A 16,527-nucleotide genomic window follows, 5' to 3' on the forward strand; every position below is an offset into this window, starting at 1 on the left:
TTTCACGCTAACCAGTAAGCAGTGTGGCTTGGGTTCAGACATAAGACAAAACCATGATTTATTTTTAAAATGATTCGTTTGTGAAACCAGGATTCAGGGCACAGTAATTCAAATCCTAATTTACAAATGCTGCTTCATATCGCCTTCAATCCCTCCTCAAAAGACCCAACTAGTATCCCAGTCAACACGGCGGCAAGGACAGCTCTGGAAAAGTAGCCAGGATTAAGCCAGGATACCTGTGTATGTGGAAGCGAGGGTTGCCAGCTCCAGGTAGGGAAATTCTTGGAGATTTGGGGGGTGGGGGGGTGGAGCACAAGGAAGGTGATGTTTGAGGAGGGGAACAACCACAGCAGGGTACAATGCCAGAGTCCACCCTCTAAAGCAGCCATTTTCTTCAGGGGAATGGATCTGTGTCGCCTGGAGATCAATCCTAATTCCATGAGTCTCCTGCTACCACCTGGAGGTTGGCAACCATAACTTAGAAAGATTAATCACTCTGCCTCAAACCACGGCTTCAGATTCTGGTATGATGCTTCTTAACTAACCACACTTGGGTGACTGGCCTGAGTTCAGATGATCACACCAACTCTGCTTAAATTAATTCAACCCTGGTTTCACCTCATCTGAAGCCTGTCAAGGCACTGGACCTGGACTGAGGCAGTACAGATTCCAAACACACTCAGGCACAAAGCTCTGAAGTCTTGAGTAGCCTCAGTCTCACCTGCTTCACAGGGTTGGTGTGAGGATAACCTCACAACATGTACCACCTTATATTTCTTAAAGGTGCAACAAGACATATATTCAAGAGCACTATCTTTGGGATAATAGTTTTTATTGAGACAATTGTAACATATTAAGTCCTACCTTTCTGTTCCCTCAAATTCATGTCCATGTTTGTCTGTAGCAGTAGAAAATATTGAGTCCAGTAGCACCAGCTACAAGACTAACAAAATTTGTGATAGGGCATGCGCGCTTGGGAGCCACAGCTCACTTCTTCAGATGCAGCTAGAAAGGACAGATGGGTTCACATTCTGTGTAGCTCACAGAAGCTCCTCCCCTACCACCAATTTTGTTAGTCTTATAGGTGCTACTGGACTCTTGCTCTTTTCTATGAAATCTTAGGGTGGGAGTGGGGAAAACATTTCTCATCTGGTTTATGTGCATGAATATGAAGGTGTCACACAGAGCGCAACCACTAATTTACATTTGCAGATGTACATTTTGAACTGTTGATTTCATATTTAAAGAAAATTCCATTCTCGTTACCAGGGCTTTTTTTCTGGGAAAAGAGGTGGTGGAACTCAGTGGGGACCGCACAATGACGTCACTTTGGGTAAGCCGGAACAAGGGGGCGAGTTTTTTAAAATTTAAATCCCCCTCGGCGAAAATGGTCACATCGCCATGTGACCATTTTTAAGAGGTGCCAGAACTCCGTTTCACTGTGTTCCCACTGAAAAAAAGCCCTGCTTGTTACAAACAAAAACCTCATAGCTTTTCAGTCAGTGGAGGGCAGGCTATACCAGAGTCAATTAATCCACTCTTCCTGACATGGGTAACGATTGGGAGGGTGAGGCCTTGAGTCCTTGGTATAAAAATGAAGGGGTTGCAACATGTCTCTTTCTCTTTTTACTTTAATATGTTGGAGGAGCATAAGGAATGCCACAAACACTCCCCCACCCCCACGCAGTCATTCTGACCGCCTCTTCCAGCCACCTAGTGGACCTCCATGGCCACGTTCAGGGAAAAGGAAAAGCAAATTGCAAGCCAAGCTAAGCCAAAACAAAACAAAACAAAGAGCTCTCCCCTTCAGCTTTTGCATGCTGAACATGGCTGCCAAACTTCACAAAAATACCCACTCCGTTCCCATGGAAATGAGGACAGGCTTTGAGGCCTGCTAGTTTTCAGCCCCTGCCAAGCAAAAACAGGTCCCTTGAGAGAGCTGCCGAAACCCATTTTCACACAGATCGCCTCACTGCTCTCAGTGCCATGGAAACATCTATGCTGTTGCATTGTGGGATTCAGTCCCATGTCATGATGTACAGAGGGACGTAAAGGGAAGGAGCAAAAAAGGAACTCAAGTGCTGTAATTTAAAAAGGCAAGACCAAAATTCAGCAGGCCGCTTATACTGCCTGGGAGCTATGACAGTTCAATCACCAACACATCCTGGTTTGCAGCCTCCCTTGTAGGGCTGCCGGGTAGGGTTGCCAACCTCCAGCATGTGGCCCAGAGTTCTCCCAGAATTACAATTCTCCCAGAATTTCAAGATAGGGTTTTCAGATGGGGTCCAGAATAATACCGGACTCCGGGGAGAAGGGGGTGGCACTGACCTTTCTTTTCTACATTTGAGCACACACATGCCCCCATTCGGTGCGATGACATCTGTGGTGGAACAGGCGCTGGCTCTCAGTCCGGGCAACTGAGCTTCCGTCAATGGCCTGCTAGCCCCGCTATCCGCCTCCCACCATCCCTGGTGGGCATGGCTCACACTCTCCGTCGCTGCCACCACTCACTGAATTGTACACCGCCTGACTGAGGGGCACTGAGACCCCTCTGGCTGAATTTCCCTACTGGGAAGTGAATTCCCCCATCTTTGGGTGGGCCCTGGAGAATTGGCAACCCACCAAGGTCTGGTCTGATCAGTTCTCCTGGGCTCCCTCCTTTCCTGTAGTGTGCCAAGTGGGGGGAGCTTACGTAGTCAGAGCACCACAAGGTCCTTTATATTCCAAAAAAGTATAATTTAATAACTATATACAGAGCACTATATACAAAGCAGGTAAAGGCACCACACATAGGGGTAGACCCCCCTGTTCAGAACTCATAGGGCAGAAAGTCAAACTGAAGAGAACCGCCGTCTGCTTTCCCTACCACACTGTTCCCTACTCTGCCTTAAGGGGTCGGTGGTCTCAGGGAAGGTTCACCTTTTGTTTCCTTTCTGCTGCCTCCCAGGCCCTCCACGTTTAGGGCCCAGGCACCCGGGTCTCACCCAGCAGCAGGAGCCTCTCCTTCTTCACCCAAGAAGGAGCCTAACTGACTTTTCCCCCTCAGGACTGGCTGAGTCAATTCCGGCTCCACCCCTTATTTTTCCCGCCCTTTCTTGGCCCGGGGCAGCTGGGAGTTGTAGTCCAGGAAGAAGGGCATCCCACACCAAGACTCCTGCAGGCCTCTCCCTGGCCCCACAGCCCATCAACCCTCAGGGGGAACATTTCCTCCCCTTTCTTTAAAGACAGATTTACAGCAACTGGCACTCATTTCACCCATGGTAACCATTTCGTTACATCACTAACAGAAGTGATGACATCGTGCTGACCCACTTCCGGGTGTCCGGGCCGGCTGACCGCTCCTGGGTGACACTGCGCAGCCACAGTGGGCGCCTGGGCTGGCTGGTCACTTTCCTGGGGCTGCGCAGCCACAGGAGGCTTGTTAGCCATAGCTCTCAAATCAAAACCACGAACAAAATGGAGAGTGACGGCGTCAGACTGCAAATCCACCAAAATAACCGTCACTTACTAACTAATGTAACATCAAAGAATGTTCAGAACAATTATATGCAAAATTACAAAATTTATTTACACAACATTCAATTTTAAATGTACATTCAAAACAATTCTGGTTGAATAACCGTATAGAGGCATATATCGTATCGCAAATGAAAACAACTAGGGGAGGGGGGAACCCTTTCAAACCAATCCCCTACTGTTTGCAGAAACACAATCACTTTGAATGGGGCTAAAAGATGAGATAGATGTGAGATTTGAATCGCTGTATGTGAGTATGTGTTTGCAGAACTGTTGAATGAGCTACTGGATGTTTGTTTAATCTGTATTAATTTGTATTTCTTATACATTCTTTACAGTTGTAACTGCTCTGAAGAAGGGGATACCGGAAACGGGACCTCTTGCTAGCTGACCCGTTCAGTTACAATTCTCAAAAATACCGATTCTAAATCAGCAGTTTATTTTTTGTGAAAGTTGTTTTGAGCAACATGGTTGTGCCTTGTACAAATTGATATCTGAATGAAATTGAAGAGAGGCTTTTTTAGCCCCATTCAAAGTGATTGTGTTTCTGCAAACAGTAGGGGATTGGTTTGAAAGGGTTCCCCCCTCCCCTAGTTGTTTTCATTTGCGATACGATATATGCCTCTATACGGTTATTCAACCAGAATTGTTTTGAATGTACATTTAAAATTGAATGTTGTGTAAATAAATTTTGTAATTTTGCATATAATTGTTCTGAACATTCTTTGATGTTACATTAGTTAGTAAGTGACGGTTATTTTGGTGGATTTACAGGAGGGTTGTTGCCTGGCCTGAGTGAGGGCAACGGAGCAGGGTGTGAGATGCCGTTCGTCAAGATAGGGTGGCCACGTGGCCAGTTTTCACCCAGACAGTCCAGTATTTTGGTGGACTGTGCAGGGAAAACGTTCCTCAAATACTGAACACCTGGCCCCTCCCCTCCTCCCTAGGACCAGAACCTAGGTTTGAAATTGGATCAAAAGGGTTTTCAGCTACACATTAGGAAGAACTTCCTGACAGTTAGAGCAGTCCCTCAGTGGAACGGGCTTCCTCAGGAGGTGATGGGCTCTCCTTCGGAGATTTTTACGCAGAGGCTAGAATGGCCATCTGACAGCGATGCTGATTCTGTGAGCCTGGGCAGATCGTGAGGGGGAGGGCAGAAGAGGTTACATCAATACTTAGTTCTCGTGGCCCTTCTTACTTGCCCAGGGTAATGTCAATTGCCACTTTGGGGTCAGGAAGCAATTTCCCCCAGGCCAGTTTGGCTAGGGATCCTAACGGTGTTTTGCCATCTTCTGGGCATGGAGCAGGGGTCACTGGGGGTGTGGGGAGGGGAGGCAGCTGTGAATTTTCTGCAGGGGGGGTTGGGGGGGTTGGACTAGATGACCCTGGAGGTACCTTCTAACCCTATGATTCTAGAGGGTAGGGGAAGGGGTCAGGTGTCCAATATTTGGAGTAAATTAATCCACGCTATCCATTTACTTGGATATTCTTACGCACACAAAACTAGAATCCACCAGATGCAATCTGAAGGAGTGCAGTCTATTCTACCACCTCGGGGCTCTTGCATATGTGAACTGGACTGTGAACTCCTTAGTGGAGAGATAAACTTGTTTTGCTTACACTCCAAAATGGGACCATACATAAACAAACTTCTGCCAGTGTCAAGAGGTAAATGGCCCTTTCCCTCAAAGAAAAGAGCAAAATAACGAGGTGTGAGCCAAAATCCAGCTCTCTCATAACTATGAGCCCCTTTTAGGCTGAGGTCTCCTGAGGCGATGGATCTGGGTGTGTCACAGCTGTCCCACCAGATGGGAAACTTCCTCTTCAGTGAGAAAGAAGCCAGCATTCTGCAATCTAATCTAGAGAGCCATTCCAAAATTTCTGCCACTAATTATTTACACAGGAAAGAGTCCTGGCCTGTATTTTCACTGCAAGATAAGGTCCTAGTCCTCATAAAGAGGAAATGGGGTAGTAATCCTGCCTCTGAACTGCATCACTTCTGTGCAGGTGAGGGCCTGCATGCCTGAACGCTCTTCTCTTTAAAAGGGAAAAAAAGCTTTCCCCAATCAAAACAAGATGTTAGGGCTAGAATTCTGATCCCTGACATCTGGGTTCTATGTGTGAGGATTTTTTTAAATGGAGGAACATGCAGCCAGGTGAAACCCCACATGCAGTCTGTACAGCCCAGAAACCAGCTCAGCATGACGGCTGCCGTTTGAGAAAAAGAAGTCCAAGCTGAAAACAAAACAGTGGCTTCAGTGGGTGGATGCGGTGGGCACAGTCCCTTATAAATGCACCACTGCAATCACGTGCACAGCTGCATGAGAGAAAAGGGAAAAATGGGTTCAGGGAACAGATTCTTGGCATCAAATTGTTAGTTATTTAAATCTGAATTGTCAACTATGATTTTTCACCTCCAGGAAGGGGTAGGGGGCAACAGTATCTAAATGTTTTAGACCAACATTAATTAAGGGGCAGTTAGTTGGCCTCCCTAAGAGACAGGATGCTGCAGTACCTGGACCACTGGCCAGATCCAGCCAGCAACTCTCACGTGGGAAGTCTTCAGTACCCAACCGCACTAAGTGGGCCATTTCGCCACATCCTTCCAGCAAGGCCTGGATTAAGAATGATGCCGGCAGGACAGAAGAACCTACTCAAGTGCATGCTCTCGGTGTCTCAGGCAAACTGGGTCTCAGCTGCTACACGTGCAACGTAAGCATGCCAGGAATGGGTAGCCCGGGCAGGTGCTGCAGTGGCACCCTAATTTCGCACACATAGCCCCCTTTGCTTAGGTCTAGTTTAAACAAGATGCCAGGCACAAGCAGCATCACAAAGTGACATTCTTTTTGTCTGCTGGCATCACACTTAAATGGGACCTAGCGGTCCACAAGGAAAGGACATAATAGAATTAATTTCACCACAGGCTCAGACCCTACAGGCAACTTTCCTGCCCACACGGTTGCCAACAGCCAAAGAGTTGCAGTCCAGCGGCAAAAGGCCATGCTCTCAGGAGAAGAAACTCCTTGCTGGGAACTCACCACTGAGCACTGCAAACCCCCTCCCACAGTATGTTCTTCTGATGCCCCCAACCCTACTATTATGGCTGTGGATCCCAAACATAGTTTTTTCCAGTCTCAGAAACATGGATCCATCAATGTGCTCAAATGTTGTGCTGACAATTTTTTTAAAAGCCAGGATATGGAAAGCTAGCATGGGAGCTTTCAAGCTTGGAGCAGACTACCAGAGATACAGTAGGTAGAGGTTAACAGAATCAGGTCCACTGGGAGCAGAATCCCCAAACAGTAGGCTGGTCCAGAAACTTGAATATCCCATAAAAAATCCCAAGTAAATAAGAAAACTAACACAGTGGGAAGGCAGGATTTGCCCCTTTTCTTTGCTTGCTGAGCTTGTTTTCTGTTTGGAGTTTTCTAAAATGGGATCCTCTACCTGCAGTCTAAAGTATTGGAGCCCATTCTCCCATTTCACTGGCTCTGCATTCTTCTCCTGCTTATGGGGAACAAGCCTCAGGTGTAATTTCCACGAACATTCACCATCCTGTTTTCCCAGCTGTAGCTCAGTCATACTGCTACCCTAGAGGGCTGAATTTAATTTGCTCCCCAAACCTCCACTTAAAATGAGGTTAAATATCCTCTGAATATCTGCATCTGATGAATAGAACTGTGATTCTCGAAAGCTTATGCTACAGTAAAGCTGGTTAGTCTTATAGGTGCTACTGGACTCTTTTCTATTTTGCTGCTACAGACTAACACAGCTAACCCCTCTCTGGATCTCTGAATATCTGATATCCTGTTCCCTATGAGTTCAATATTTTATGTTTAACACTAAATAGCTGAAATGTAGCACTTAGTATTTTGACAAACTTCTGACATGAAACAGACTTTAGTATCTGATCTGCATCAGAGTTTAGTATTACTAAACATGCATCAGAGTTTAGTATTTGACAGCTGATGTGATTTCATGTCTGATGCCTACCAAAATCAAACCAGTCAAGAGAAGTAACATCTAAGCAACTAACTTTTTGATATAACATGCAAATTTGAAGCTTTAGTCTTTGTCTGAGAGCCCAGCTTCTGACCCAGGCTTGGGAGAAGGGAAAGGGAGATGGCAGAACCTGAAGTACTGTGAAAACTCAAATCTGAGCTGGGAAGCCAGGGACTATTCCCAAGCCACCATATTCTGGATTTTTGACAGAAAAAGCAGGTTCCTGAACCCAATCCTTCCACCTCTCCTAATGGACTCAAACGTGAGGCCTGACTATACTGTTCTTTTTGGCTTCCATGCTTAATACATCAGACACAACATTTATAATCCTCATTTCCTGTCTCCAGCATAAACTAAACATTTCCTGACAAAGGTGGCCAGGCGCTGTGCTTGACAGGAAGGGAATGAAACCTAGGCCTCCTGTGGGATAGGATAGGTAGGTGACTGCTTGTTCCAACAGAGATGGAGATGGAGCCAGAAAGACAAGGGGCTCCTCTGAGCCACAAATCAGAGAAACATCCCAGGCTCTGGTCCATCCTGGTGAGCTCAGCTTTGTCTGGAGGAGGCCGAGCTTTCCATCAGAGGGCGCCAGCAATTTTAAATTATGTGAACTACTCCCCCTTGGGAAAAATAAAACTTATCCTGGATGTTTTGTGATCCAGCAACCCACAAGCCCTGACATCAAGGCCATGACCTACAAACATTGTTTCTTAGTGCCAGACAAACTATGAAAAGGAGGAAGAACAAGTGACAGTGGAGACAAACAGAGGACTTGGAGAGACATAAGACCGAGAGGATGCCTCTCTGTAAGAAAGAGAGAAGGCACACAGTGCGCCCCAGAAGGAGCTGTTGTAGGAGTGAGCGGCTAATGCAACGGGGCCAGATGCAGCCACCCAAGAGGCCAGCAGTCTCCCGATGGCCAATCCAGGATTCTCTTCTTCTTCTGCCCAAAGCATGTATTTCAGACGATACAGAGAATGCTGAGCATACAAGCAAGCAGGAAGGAAGAAGAAAAGACTAACCAATTAAGGGACAGCTTTTCATTTTGGCCAGTGGCAAAAATTCTCTCTCTCACTCACAGCTCCTCTCCCCCCACCCCCCAGCAGAAACACATTTCTTGCAAGTAATTGATGGGAAAAAACTTTGGGTGTAATGAATAATTGCTAGAACATGCCTTTATACATCCTATGAAAAAGACTGAGAGGGTGGGACAAGGGACAAGGTGTAAAGAGCGAGGAAATGCGCCTTGCCAGGAAACCAGAGTCACTGCACCACGCTGGCCTTTCCCCTTTCCTCCGTTCTCAAACTGGCCCACCTGCAAAGCTGGTTCCAAGCAGAGCTTTACAGCAACAGGATGCAGAGCTGGTACTTTCCTGGAGGACCCCGCTGCAGTCGGGCCCTCTTCCTAACCAACCAGTGCTGCATCTCTAGAAATGTCTCACTATCACAACTGCACTCACCCACACAAAAAGGATCCAAATAGTTACGGTATGGTATTTTGCAGCAGCCAGAAAACATGCACAATACAACTCACAAGGACGCTGAAAGACTTGCACCTGTTTTCTTGGAAAGTCAGGACATGAAGTCTGTCTCATAACAGAAGCCGATATTCTAGCACAAAACCAAGCTGGAGCCAAATCAAGTCAAATGTTGCCCAGTTTCTAAATGGAGACGGACTCTAGACTGTGAATGGAGCGAAGGGAGCAGCACAGACTGGGCCTGTTAAGGTTCCCGGCCTCTCCAGCCAACCCAGCCGCGCAACATGCTTTGCTCATCTAAACAAAGTAGCAGGTGCCCCCTGCTGGCGAGCAGAACGTTCTGCTGTCCCGATTCACAGGTGCCCCTGCCCGAGCAGAAAGGGTTGTCCAAATCACTGGCCACAAGTGCAAGCTTGAGAGCAACCGGATGCAAAGGGAGGCAGCCTTCTCTCTCTCTTGGATGGGTCTGGACCAGAGAGAATGCTGGCACACACAGCTCCCCCCCGCCCCCCTTTATGATGCCATGACCTGAAATACCACACCTGCCAAAATTCACTTTGGACCTACTTCCAAAACGCAATTGATTCCCAAAGGCTGATCAGACCTCGTTTTTAAAGCTGTTGTCTGGCTCTTCTCATCCAAGAGAAGATTTTCACAAGGGCAGAATACAATATGGGGCAACAAAAATAGCTCAGGGCTTAAGATCCAGGAAACCTTATTCCTTCCCTTTGGGGCAAAGAGGGAGAAGAAAAGGGCTGCTTAAATTCTAAAAACCAAACCAAAAATTCTGCACCAAGAAATCCCGGTTTCTGAGGTTTGCGTAAGTTATACAAAGTAAACATATTTGCATATATTTACTCATTTTGTATAATCAATTATGCTCCCATAAAGCCCTGCTCCCAACCGGGCATCTCTGCGGTTTCAGAGCTTTTACCAAATGTCCAGGCCCTTTCAAGCCTGCTGGAAATGTCATTACCTCATCCCCAGCTTTTTCTGGTTTCATGCAAGCCAGGAGAGCTCTGAACAATTGCCTCTTTTGCCCAGGAGCAATTGCTTAATACCAGCCCTCCAGAGGGGGCAGCAAGTGAAGGGTTAACAGCCGGTCTGCCTGAAGGGATCCCATCCGGGTCAGGCATCACATCCAGGTCAGCTGCCAGAAGGGAACGCAGGCTCTTGGCACTGGGCATCCAGAGCACAACTGATGCTTTGCAACCCAACACGAGGGGCTGCAAAAGAAAATGGGTCTTTGCCAGCCCCAGGTGTTTGAGGAGGGCTGGTATGTGAAAGAGAACCTGCCCAAATTGCTTCTCATTATCTATTACTGAAAGACACAACAAGAAAGAGAACCTGTCTGGTCAGGATTCACCACAGGGCTTTGCAAGACAGCAAGTGGCTCTCCTTCCCCATCCTGCCAGCCCAGAGAGCTCAAAGGAGCCTCCACGTACAGTGGCAGATGCTGGAGAGGCAGCTTCAGGCCTTGCTAGTGGGCTTTCCAGAGGCATCTGCCTGGGAAAAACAGAAGAAAACACATGTTGGGCCTAATCGCGCAACAGTTCTTTGGAAAGTCAAAGTGAAGCGCCTTCATTTTGACTGCTCTGGCTTTGCCCCTGCATGCAATTCAATGGGTCTCTGAGCATGAACAGAGTGCTGCTCTAGCAACAGCGAATGCAGGCGAGGGAAGAATTGTGAGACATTGGCAGGGGGAGAAATAGTTGCCCCCAGCGCAGCGCTTCAGCAGCGCCCCGTCCCGCCCCCCCTCCGCGCCACAAAGTTTCCACCAATGCCGGGCACAAACTCCAGCCGGCGCCTGAAAGCCAAGCCTGGCGGGCGGCGGGCGAGGCGCGCAAGCAGCAGGCAGGCACAAGCCCGCAGGGCGCCCGGCCACCCCCCCCCCCGCCAGCGCCGAAGGGGCTGATGGGGGGTGGGGAGAGAGCAGCCCGCGCGCGCTCCAGCGCTCTTCTCGCGCAGCGCCTCGCACGGGCGGGGAGGAGTCGCAGCCCCCACGGCGCCCGCCTGACAGGCGAGCGAGGCACGCAGCGCCAGCCCGGAGGCGCTCTCGGGCCGAGGCCGGGGCCCAGCGCGCCTCGCTGCTCCGCCGGGTCTCCCAGAGCTGCGCGCAGGGCCCGGCGCCAGTCCTCCCCGCGCTCCCCCTCCGGCCGCGCCAGCCCGTAACTCTCCGCAACGCCGCCGAGAGCGCGGCCGGCCGCGCGAAGCCTGGAGAGCGAATCCCGCCCCCGGCCTCCCGAGCCAAGCGCGCCACCCACGCTCACCTTCCCCGGCGCCAACGCCGGAGCTCGCCCAGCGGAGGCCCCGGCCCGGCTGCGCCCCACCTGCCGGCGCGCGCGTCGCCTGGCCCAGCATCCCGCCGCCGGCAGCGGGCAGCCTGCCGGGGAGCCGCCGGCCAGGCACCAAGGCCGCAGCCCGGCCCCTGGCGCCGCCTTCGGCTTCCACACACGGGGGTTCCGCGCAGCAGCTGCCCCCGGCCAAGCGCCAGCCGCCCCTCCAGAAAGGCGCCCGAGCAGAGGCGGAGGGAGGCCCCGGGCCGCTGGGAGGCTCCTCGGGGCGGGCAGCGGCGCGCCCCCTTCCCGCCGCGCCGCCCTTACCTGGCAGTCCAGCATCGTCGCCGCGCCGCGCCGCCCTTCACCTGCCGCTCATGGTCTGGCTCCTCCGGGGAAAGGCGCGCGCCCCTGCCGGCCGCCCGGCGCCGCTCAGGGAAGAAGGCGCCCTCGCCGGGCCAGACAGCCGAGCCGAGCCGGCGCGGCCGCTAAGCGCGCCAGCGCAGCCCTCGCCGCGCCGCCTCGGGGCCGCTCCGCTCGCAGCGCCCGGCCTCGTCCCGCCTCGCGGCGCTTCTCCGGGCGGAGCCGGGCCGCTTCCCCGCCGGCGGCTCCATGCGAGCCCCAGCGCCCGCCTCTATTGTCTGCGCCGCTTCAGAGCCGCTCCCGGCCGCCGCCTCCTCTCCCCGCGGCAGTCGGAGGCGGAAAGGCGGCGCGCGAGAGAAGCCGCCTCGGTTCGCTCGCCGCCGGGAGGCCCGCGGGAGAGGCGAGCGCCGCGAGGCGGGGGCGCCGAGGGAGGGGGCCGCGCGCCGCCAGCCGCTGGAGAAGCCGCCGGCAGGCAGGCAGGCAGGCCCGCCGCCCGCCCGGGGATCCCCGGCTAAGCTCGGCGCGGGAGCGCTCCCGAAGCGAGAAACCGGCAGTTCAAAGCAGCGCCTCGGAACATGTGCAGAGCGCTGGGCGCGGCGAGTCTGAGGGGCACCGGGGAGGCGCGGGCGGCTTCCCCTTTGAAGGCTGCCGTGGGAAGCGCCGCGAGTAAAGCCGCGCGCGCGCCCCAACCCCTCTTCGAGGAGGCCGGGCGCAGCCGGCGGGGGAAGAGCGCGCCGGTCTTGGGGCACGCTTTTTAGAACTTGCTGTGAACCGTCTCCAGCGCTTGGGGGGCCAGGCAGGAGGCAAACATTTTGAAGAAATACAGCCGACCTCCCGGGGGGGGGGGCTGGAAGACCAAGAAGGAGTGCCTGAAGTGCCTGGTGGAGTCTAAAATGCGATCTGAAGCCTCGTCTTCTTATGTGGGTGTGGTGACCCCGACCGAGGGACCTGCGGGGTCTCTCCCAGCAACCTACCGCCGTTGGCATGGAGCTGTACTTGGTGCCTATCCAGGATAAACGGGCCCCTGTCCTTAGAGGCGGGCCACTGCCCTGGAGGCTCACTAGTGGCCAGAACGCCTCCTGGGCCAAGTGGCTTGGGCCACAGCAACCGTTATGGCAACTAGTGTGGCCTCACCCTATACCCGCTAGGAGCATCACCTGCCTGGGCCCCAGCCAAGCAGCCCCAGCCACACCGCCATCAAGGCAGGGACCAGCAGACTCATTCTGCTGCAGGGCGGTTGTAACCTCTTAATCCAGCCCTGGTTTCATCAAGCGCCGCGTTTATTTCCCCCTGGGCGAAGGCCACCCGGGAGCTGGCAGACTGTTGCCAGGAGCCTCCGTGCGCCCTCGCCAGGGCCCTCAAAGGGGCAGGCCCGGGTCCCAACAGGGTTCTTCCAGTTAGTGCAGCCCAGCATGAGAGGATGCCGGGCATAAGTGCTGACCGCCCCGACCCTTTCAGTTCTATTCAAAACGAAGCTGGAACATTTTCAAGAGTCAGGGAAACTGCAGGGGAGGAGAGGTTGGGAAAAATGGAGGCTGGAAATCTTGCACAATCAGTTCAGCTAGAGCTTTTGGCAAGGAAGAAGGCTGAGCCAAGTTGCTATGGAAACAGGAAAGCTGCCTATATTCTTCTTCATCAAACAGGAGCATTTTGAGGAGGACGGCAGTAAGTGCGATTTCAGTGGAACCAGGAGCGGCAGGAAAAGGTGCATCACATCACAACTGAGGGGAAGGCATCTGTGGCCACTTGACACTGTGGTCACAGCAACAAGGGCCCCAAATTCAGCACTTTGTCTTTTCCTCAAAGGAAGGAGCAGCACGCATGTATGTTTATCACGCTGGACGTGCTCCCTGCCACTTGTGCCCCCCCTTGCGTGGATCAGATCCGCTCAGAGTGGCTGGGGGGTCCCCTTATACATGTCCATGTTGGCAGGTCTGCCAGCATGTGGTCTCCTGGTCACATAACACGTTCCTTTCCCCTTGCTTCTCCACACGCCTGCAACTCCCAGCTCGAATAACTTTCTCATGGCATTAACAGTGGCCAGAAGTGGGCCAGAACGCACCACCTCAGGTGCAGGACAAAGAACACCCCCCTTCCCCTTTCCTCCCCTTGCAGGGTGGTCTTAGCCAGAAGGCATCAGGGGCAGCTGCTCCGGGCCCCAGGCTGGGGGGTCCCAACTGCCCGTGGCCCTCCCCAGGAGAGGAGGAAAGCACCACCACCCCTCACATCCACTCCTCCCAGCTCTTAGGTAGCTGGCTCAGTGCCAGTGGCTGCCAGACAGCCTCACCCCCTCTGGGGCTCAGTGGCTGCCCTGTGTGTCCGTCCATCCACCCTGCACAGGGTGTGTGCTGCCCCTGGCTTGTGTTGTGTGAGGGGTTATTCTGAGTTCCCATCCTGGACTTTGCCCAGAGTCAGGGAGACCATCCCTTGCTCACCTGTTCTGTGATGTCCATGGTCTCTTGGCCCCTCCAAGCCGCCTCCCCAATTGCTAAGCCATCATTTTCACCCAAGCTTTCCCTATATCTCTGTTCTCTCCTTGCCTCTAAGGCATAGCACAGAGACCTGCTCTTAACTAACAACAACAGAGTCCAAAAGCCGGTGAGGGGCAGTGGTCAGAGTCTTGGATCAGGACTGACGGAAGCCGCCCCCCCCCCCTCTGCCATGACACTTGTTGGCGGCCTTGGACCAGTGCCCCCCCTCTCTCTCAGCCTAGCCTGTTTCACAATGGAGTAGTGAGGGTAGAACGGTGCAGGGAAGCACCACGGACCATGGAGGAATAAAACAGGGTGGAATAAAACATACAGGGTCGTACTTTGACCCTAGACCAGGCAGATCTGGGTTCAAAGTCCCATTCAGCTAAAAAAAACCCCAAACCACTGGGCTGACTTGCTGGGTCGGTTTCAGGGAGGTCTGCAGTAGAACAGCAAGACTCAAGTGGAACTTTAGAGGCCAACAAGGTTTTTAGGATAGAAGCTTTCAAGAGTCACAGCTCCCTTCCTCAGCACCTTCCGTGTTGGGCCAGCCATTCTCTTTCATCCTGATCTGCCTCAGGGTAGTCCGGAGGGGTGTGTGGGAGCACAGGGGCCCCACCCTTGTCTGGGGGCTTTGCAGCCTAAAATGGACGAGATAAAATCCATGACAGGAAGTCCACAGATTCTCTTTTCATAAAGAGGTTCCATCTGCTCCAGAATACCCCATGACTTCTCAAAGACAAATATATAGCAACAGTGGAATTAAGTGGTAAGTAAGGCTTTTCCTGGGAGGGACTGTGTCATTTCAGCCATCCGTTGTTCAATATCAAATATTTAACTGTTCTCATATGGGGAGGGGAAACCTCTTTGCAAGCAGAAAGCTAACATATCAGGGAGAAGGCTTCAGCAGCCCAGGCTTTTCTCCAACATACTGATTTTCTGGAGGAAGGGATTTTGTTTTAAAGGGACTAATGAAACATGCAAGTCTTCCATACACACCTGCAGCTGGAAGAAGTGAAGCAAAAGCCCCATCTTGAAGTCTGGCAGCCAACCAGGGCAGGCGGCATTCATACAATGGCGTGTATGTAAATGATATTTGCCTGAACACATCCTTACGATGCGGCAACAGCAGATTTGAGAGCCAGGCTGGCACCAGCATCCACTTGCCTTTGGCATTCTGTACAAACAGAGCCTCCAACCCCCCAGTTATTCCAGCAGTGGAAAAAGATGCTTTGTTCTGTGCAAGATCCTTCTCAGAGTTTCCATTTGTCAAAGAGCAAAATTTTTCCTTTGTGGTCAAATGCAAGAGTGGAAGCACAGAAAGAAGAAGCTTCTCCAAAGATTTGAGAAATGTCTAAGAGATCTGTCGCTTTGGACTGGGGGTTGGAGAGCAAGAGGTCCCTGGGAAGTCATGACTGTCATGTGTATCGCCATAGCTGACACCAGAAGTAGGCAAGGCCCTAACCTCTTGCAAGACTAGAAGTGGCTTTTGCAAGGCTAGAAGTGCTGCAGGTGATCTCTGAGGTGGTCAGCCGAGTGCGTACTCTTAGCCAGATTCCTAGAAAGTCTCTTATCTGCCAGGCCTCTGCTATCACCCCCACCCTGAGACGGTTCTGGATCCTCAAAGTCAAAGATTGGATGGATTGCGAGGTCAAGAAAGAGGATTGCTCCCATTCATAGGGAATGGGCCTGTTAAGGGCAAAATGGCAAGTGGAACCTCCGTGCTTGGAGGTAGTGCAGCTTTGAGTACCAGATGTAGGGGACAAGCACTGGGGGAAGATGGTTGCCCCCCTGCCCTCGGGCTTCCTGGAGGCCTCCAGCTGGCTGCTGTGAGAAAGAAGACGCTGGTGCCTTGGTCTGGTCCCACCAAGTTTTGCTTCTGTCATTCTCACTGTGACCTGTTCAAAGCTGGTGCTGCATATCGAGCACCTGCAGTGACCTGCCAGTAACACTTGAACCAGAGGCAGGATATTTATTTTGGCACAAAGTCTGTCTGCTAGATTTGTTCCATGTTCCTGGGGCATATATATGCCCTGCACCTGCGTTGCTAAGGACCGGAACCTGCCCTGCTGAGATGTTCAGCTGCTAACAATGAATTGCAATAAGGTTCAAGGTGGGCACATCCCCACAGGGCAGGATCAGGGCAGTTTGTCACCCCATCCCCCCGCCCCCAGGCCTGTGCTTCTGCTCAGGAGGCCTAAGAGAAGCCTGTGTGGCAGTGCCTTGGGTTGAACCCAGCTGGCAGCAGCCAAGGCCCAGGAGGAGATGCCAGCCCTCCTGTACCACTTATGGCTGGGACCGAACAGAGCACTGCAGTGCGTTAGTGTCCTCCTCAAAGTGCTGTCCCCAAGCAAACACTTGGGTGGCTCAGTGGGAGAACTAGCCCTACCTTTCTGTTTTTTTCTGCTGTTTATGTTATTC

The 16,527-nt window shown here is 52.1% G+C and overlaps 1 protein-coding gene across 1 annotated transcript in view; it reads right to left on the minus strand.

Annotated features, from left to right (window-relative positions):
• RALGDS (ral guanine nucleotide dissociation stimulator) overlaps positions 1-11,686 on the minus strand; it is a 131,069-nt gene extending 119,383 nt beyond the window's left edge. Inside the window, exon 1 of the mRNA XM_054997687.1 lies at positions 11,600-11,686. Within this exon, the coding sequence (XP_054853662.1) occupies positions 11,600-11,614 (15 nt within the window). The 5' untranslated portion in view covers positions 11,615-11,686. The remainder of the gene's footprint in view (positions 1-11,599) is intronic.
• Positions 11,687-16,527: the final 4,841 nt, after the last annotated feature.

The sequence above is a fragment of the Eublepharis macularius genome, chromosome 14, assembly GCF_028583425.1.
Source record: "Eublepharis macularius isolate TG4126 chromosome 14, MPM_Emac_v1.0, whole genome shotgun sequence".
Classification (NCBI taxonomy): domain Eukaryota; kingdom Metazoa; phylum Chordata; class Lepidosauria; order Squamata; family Eublepharidae; genus Eublepharis; species Eublepharis macularius.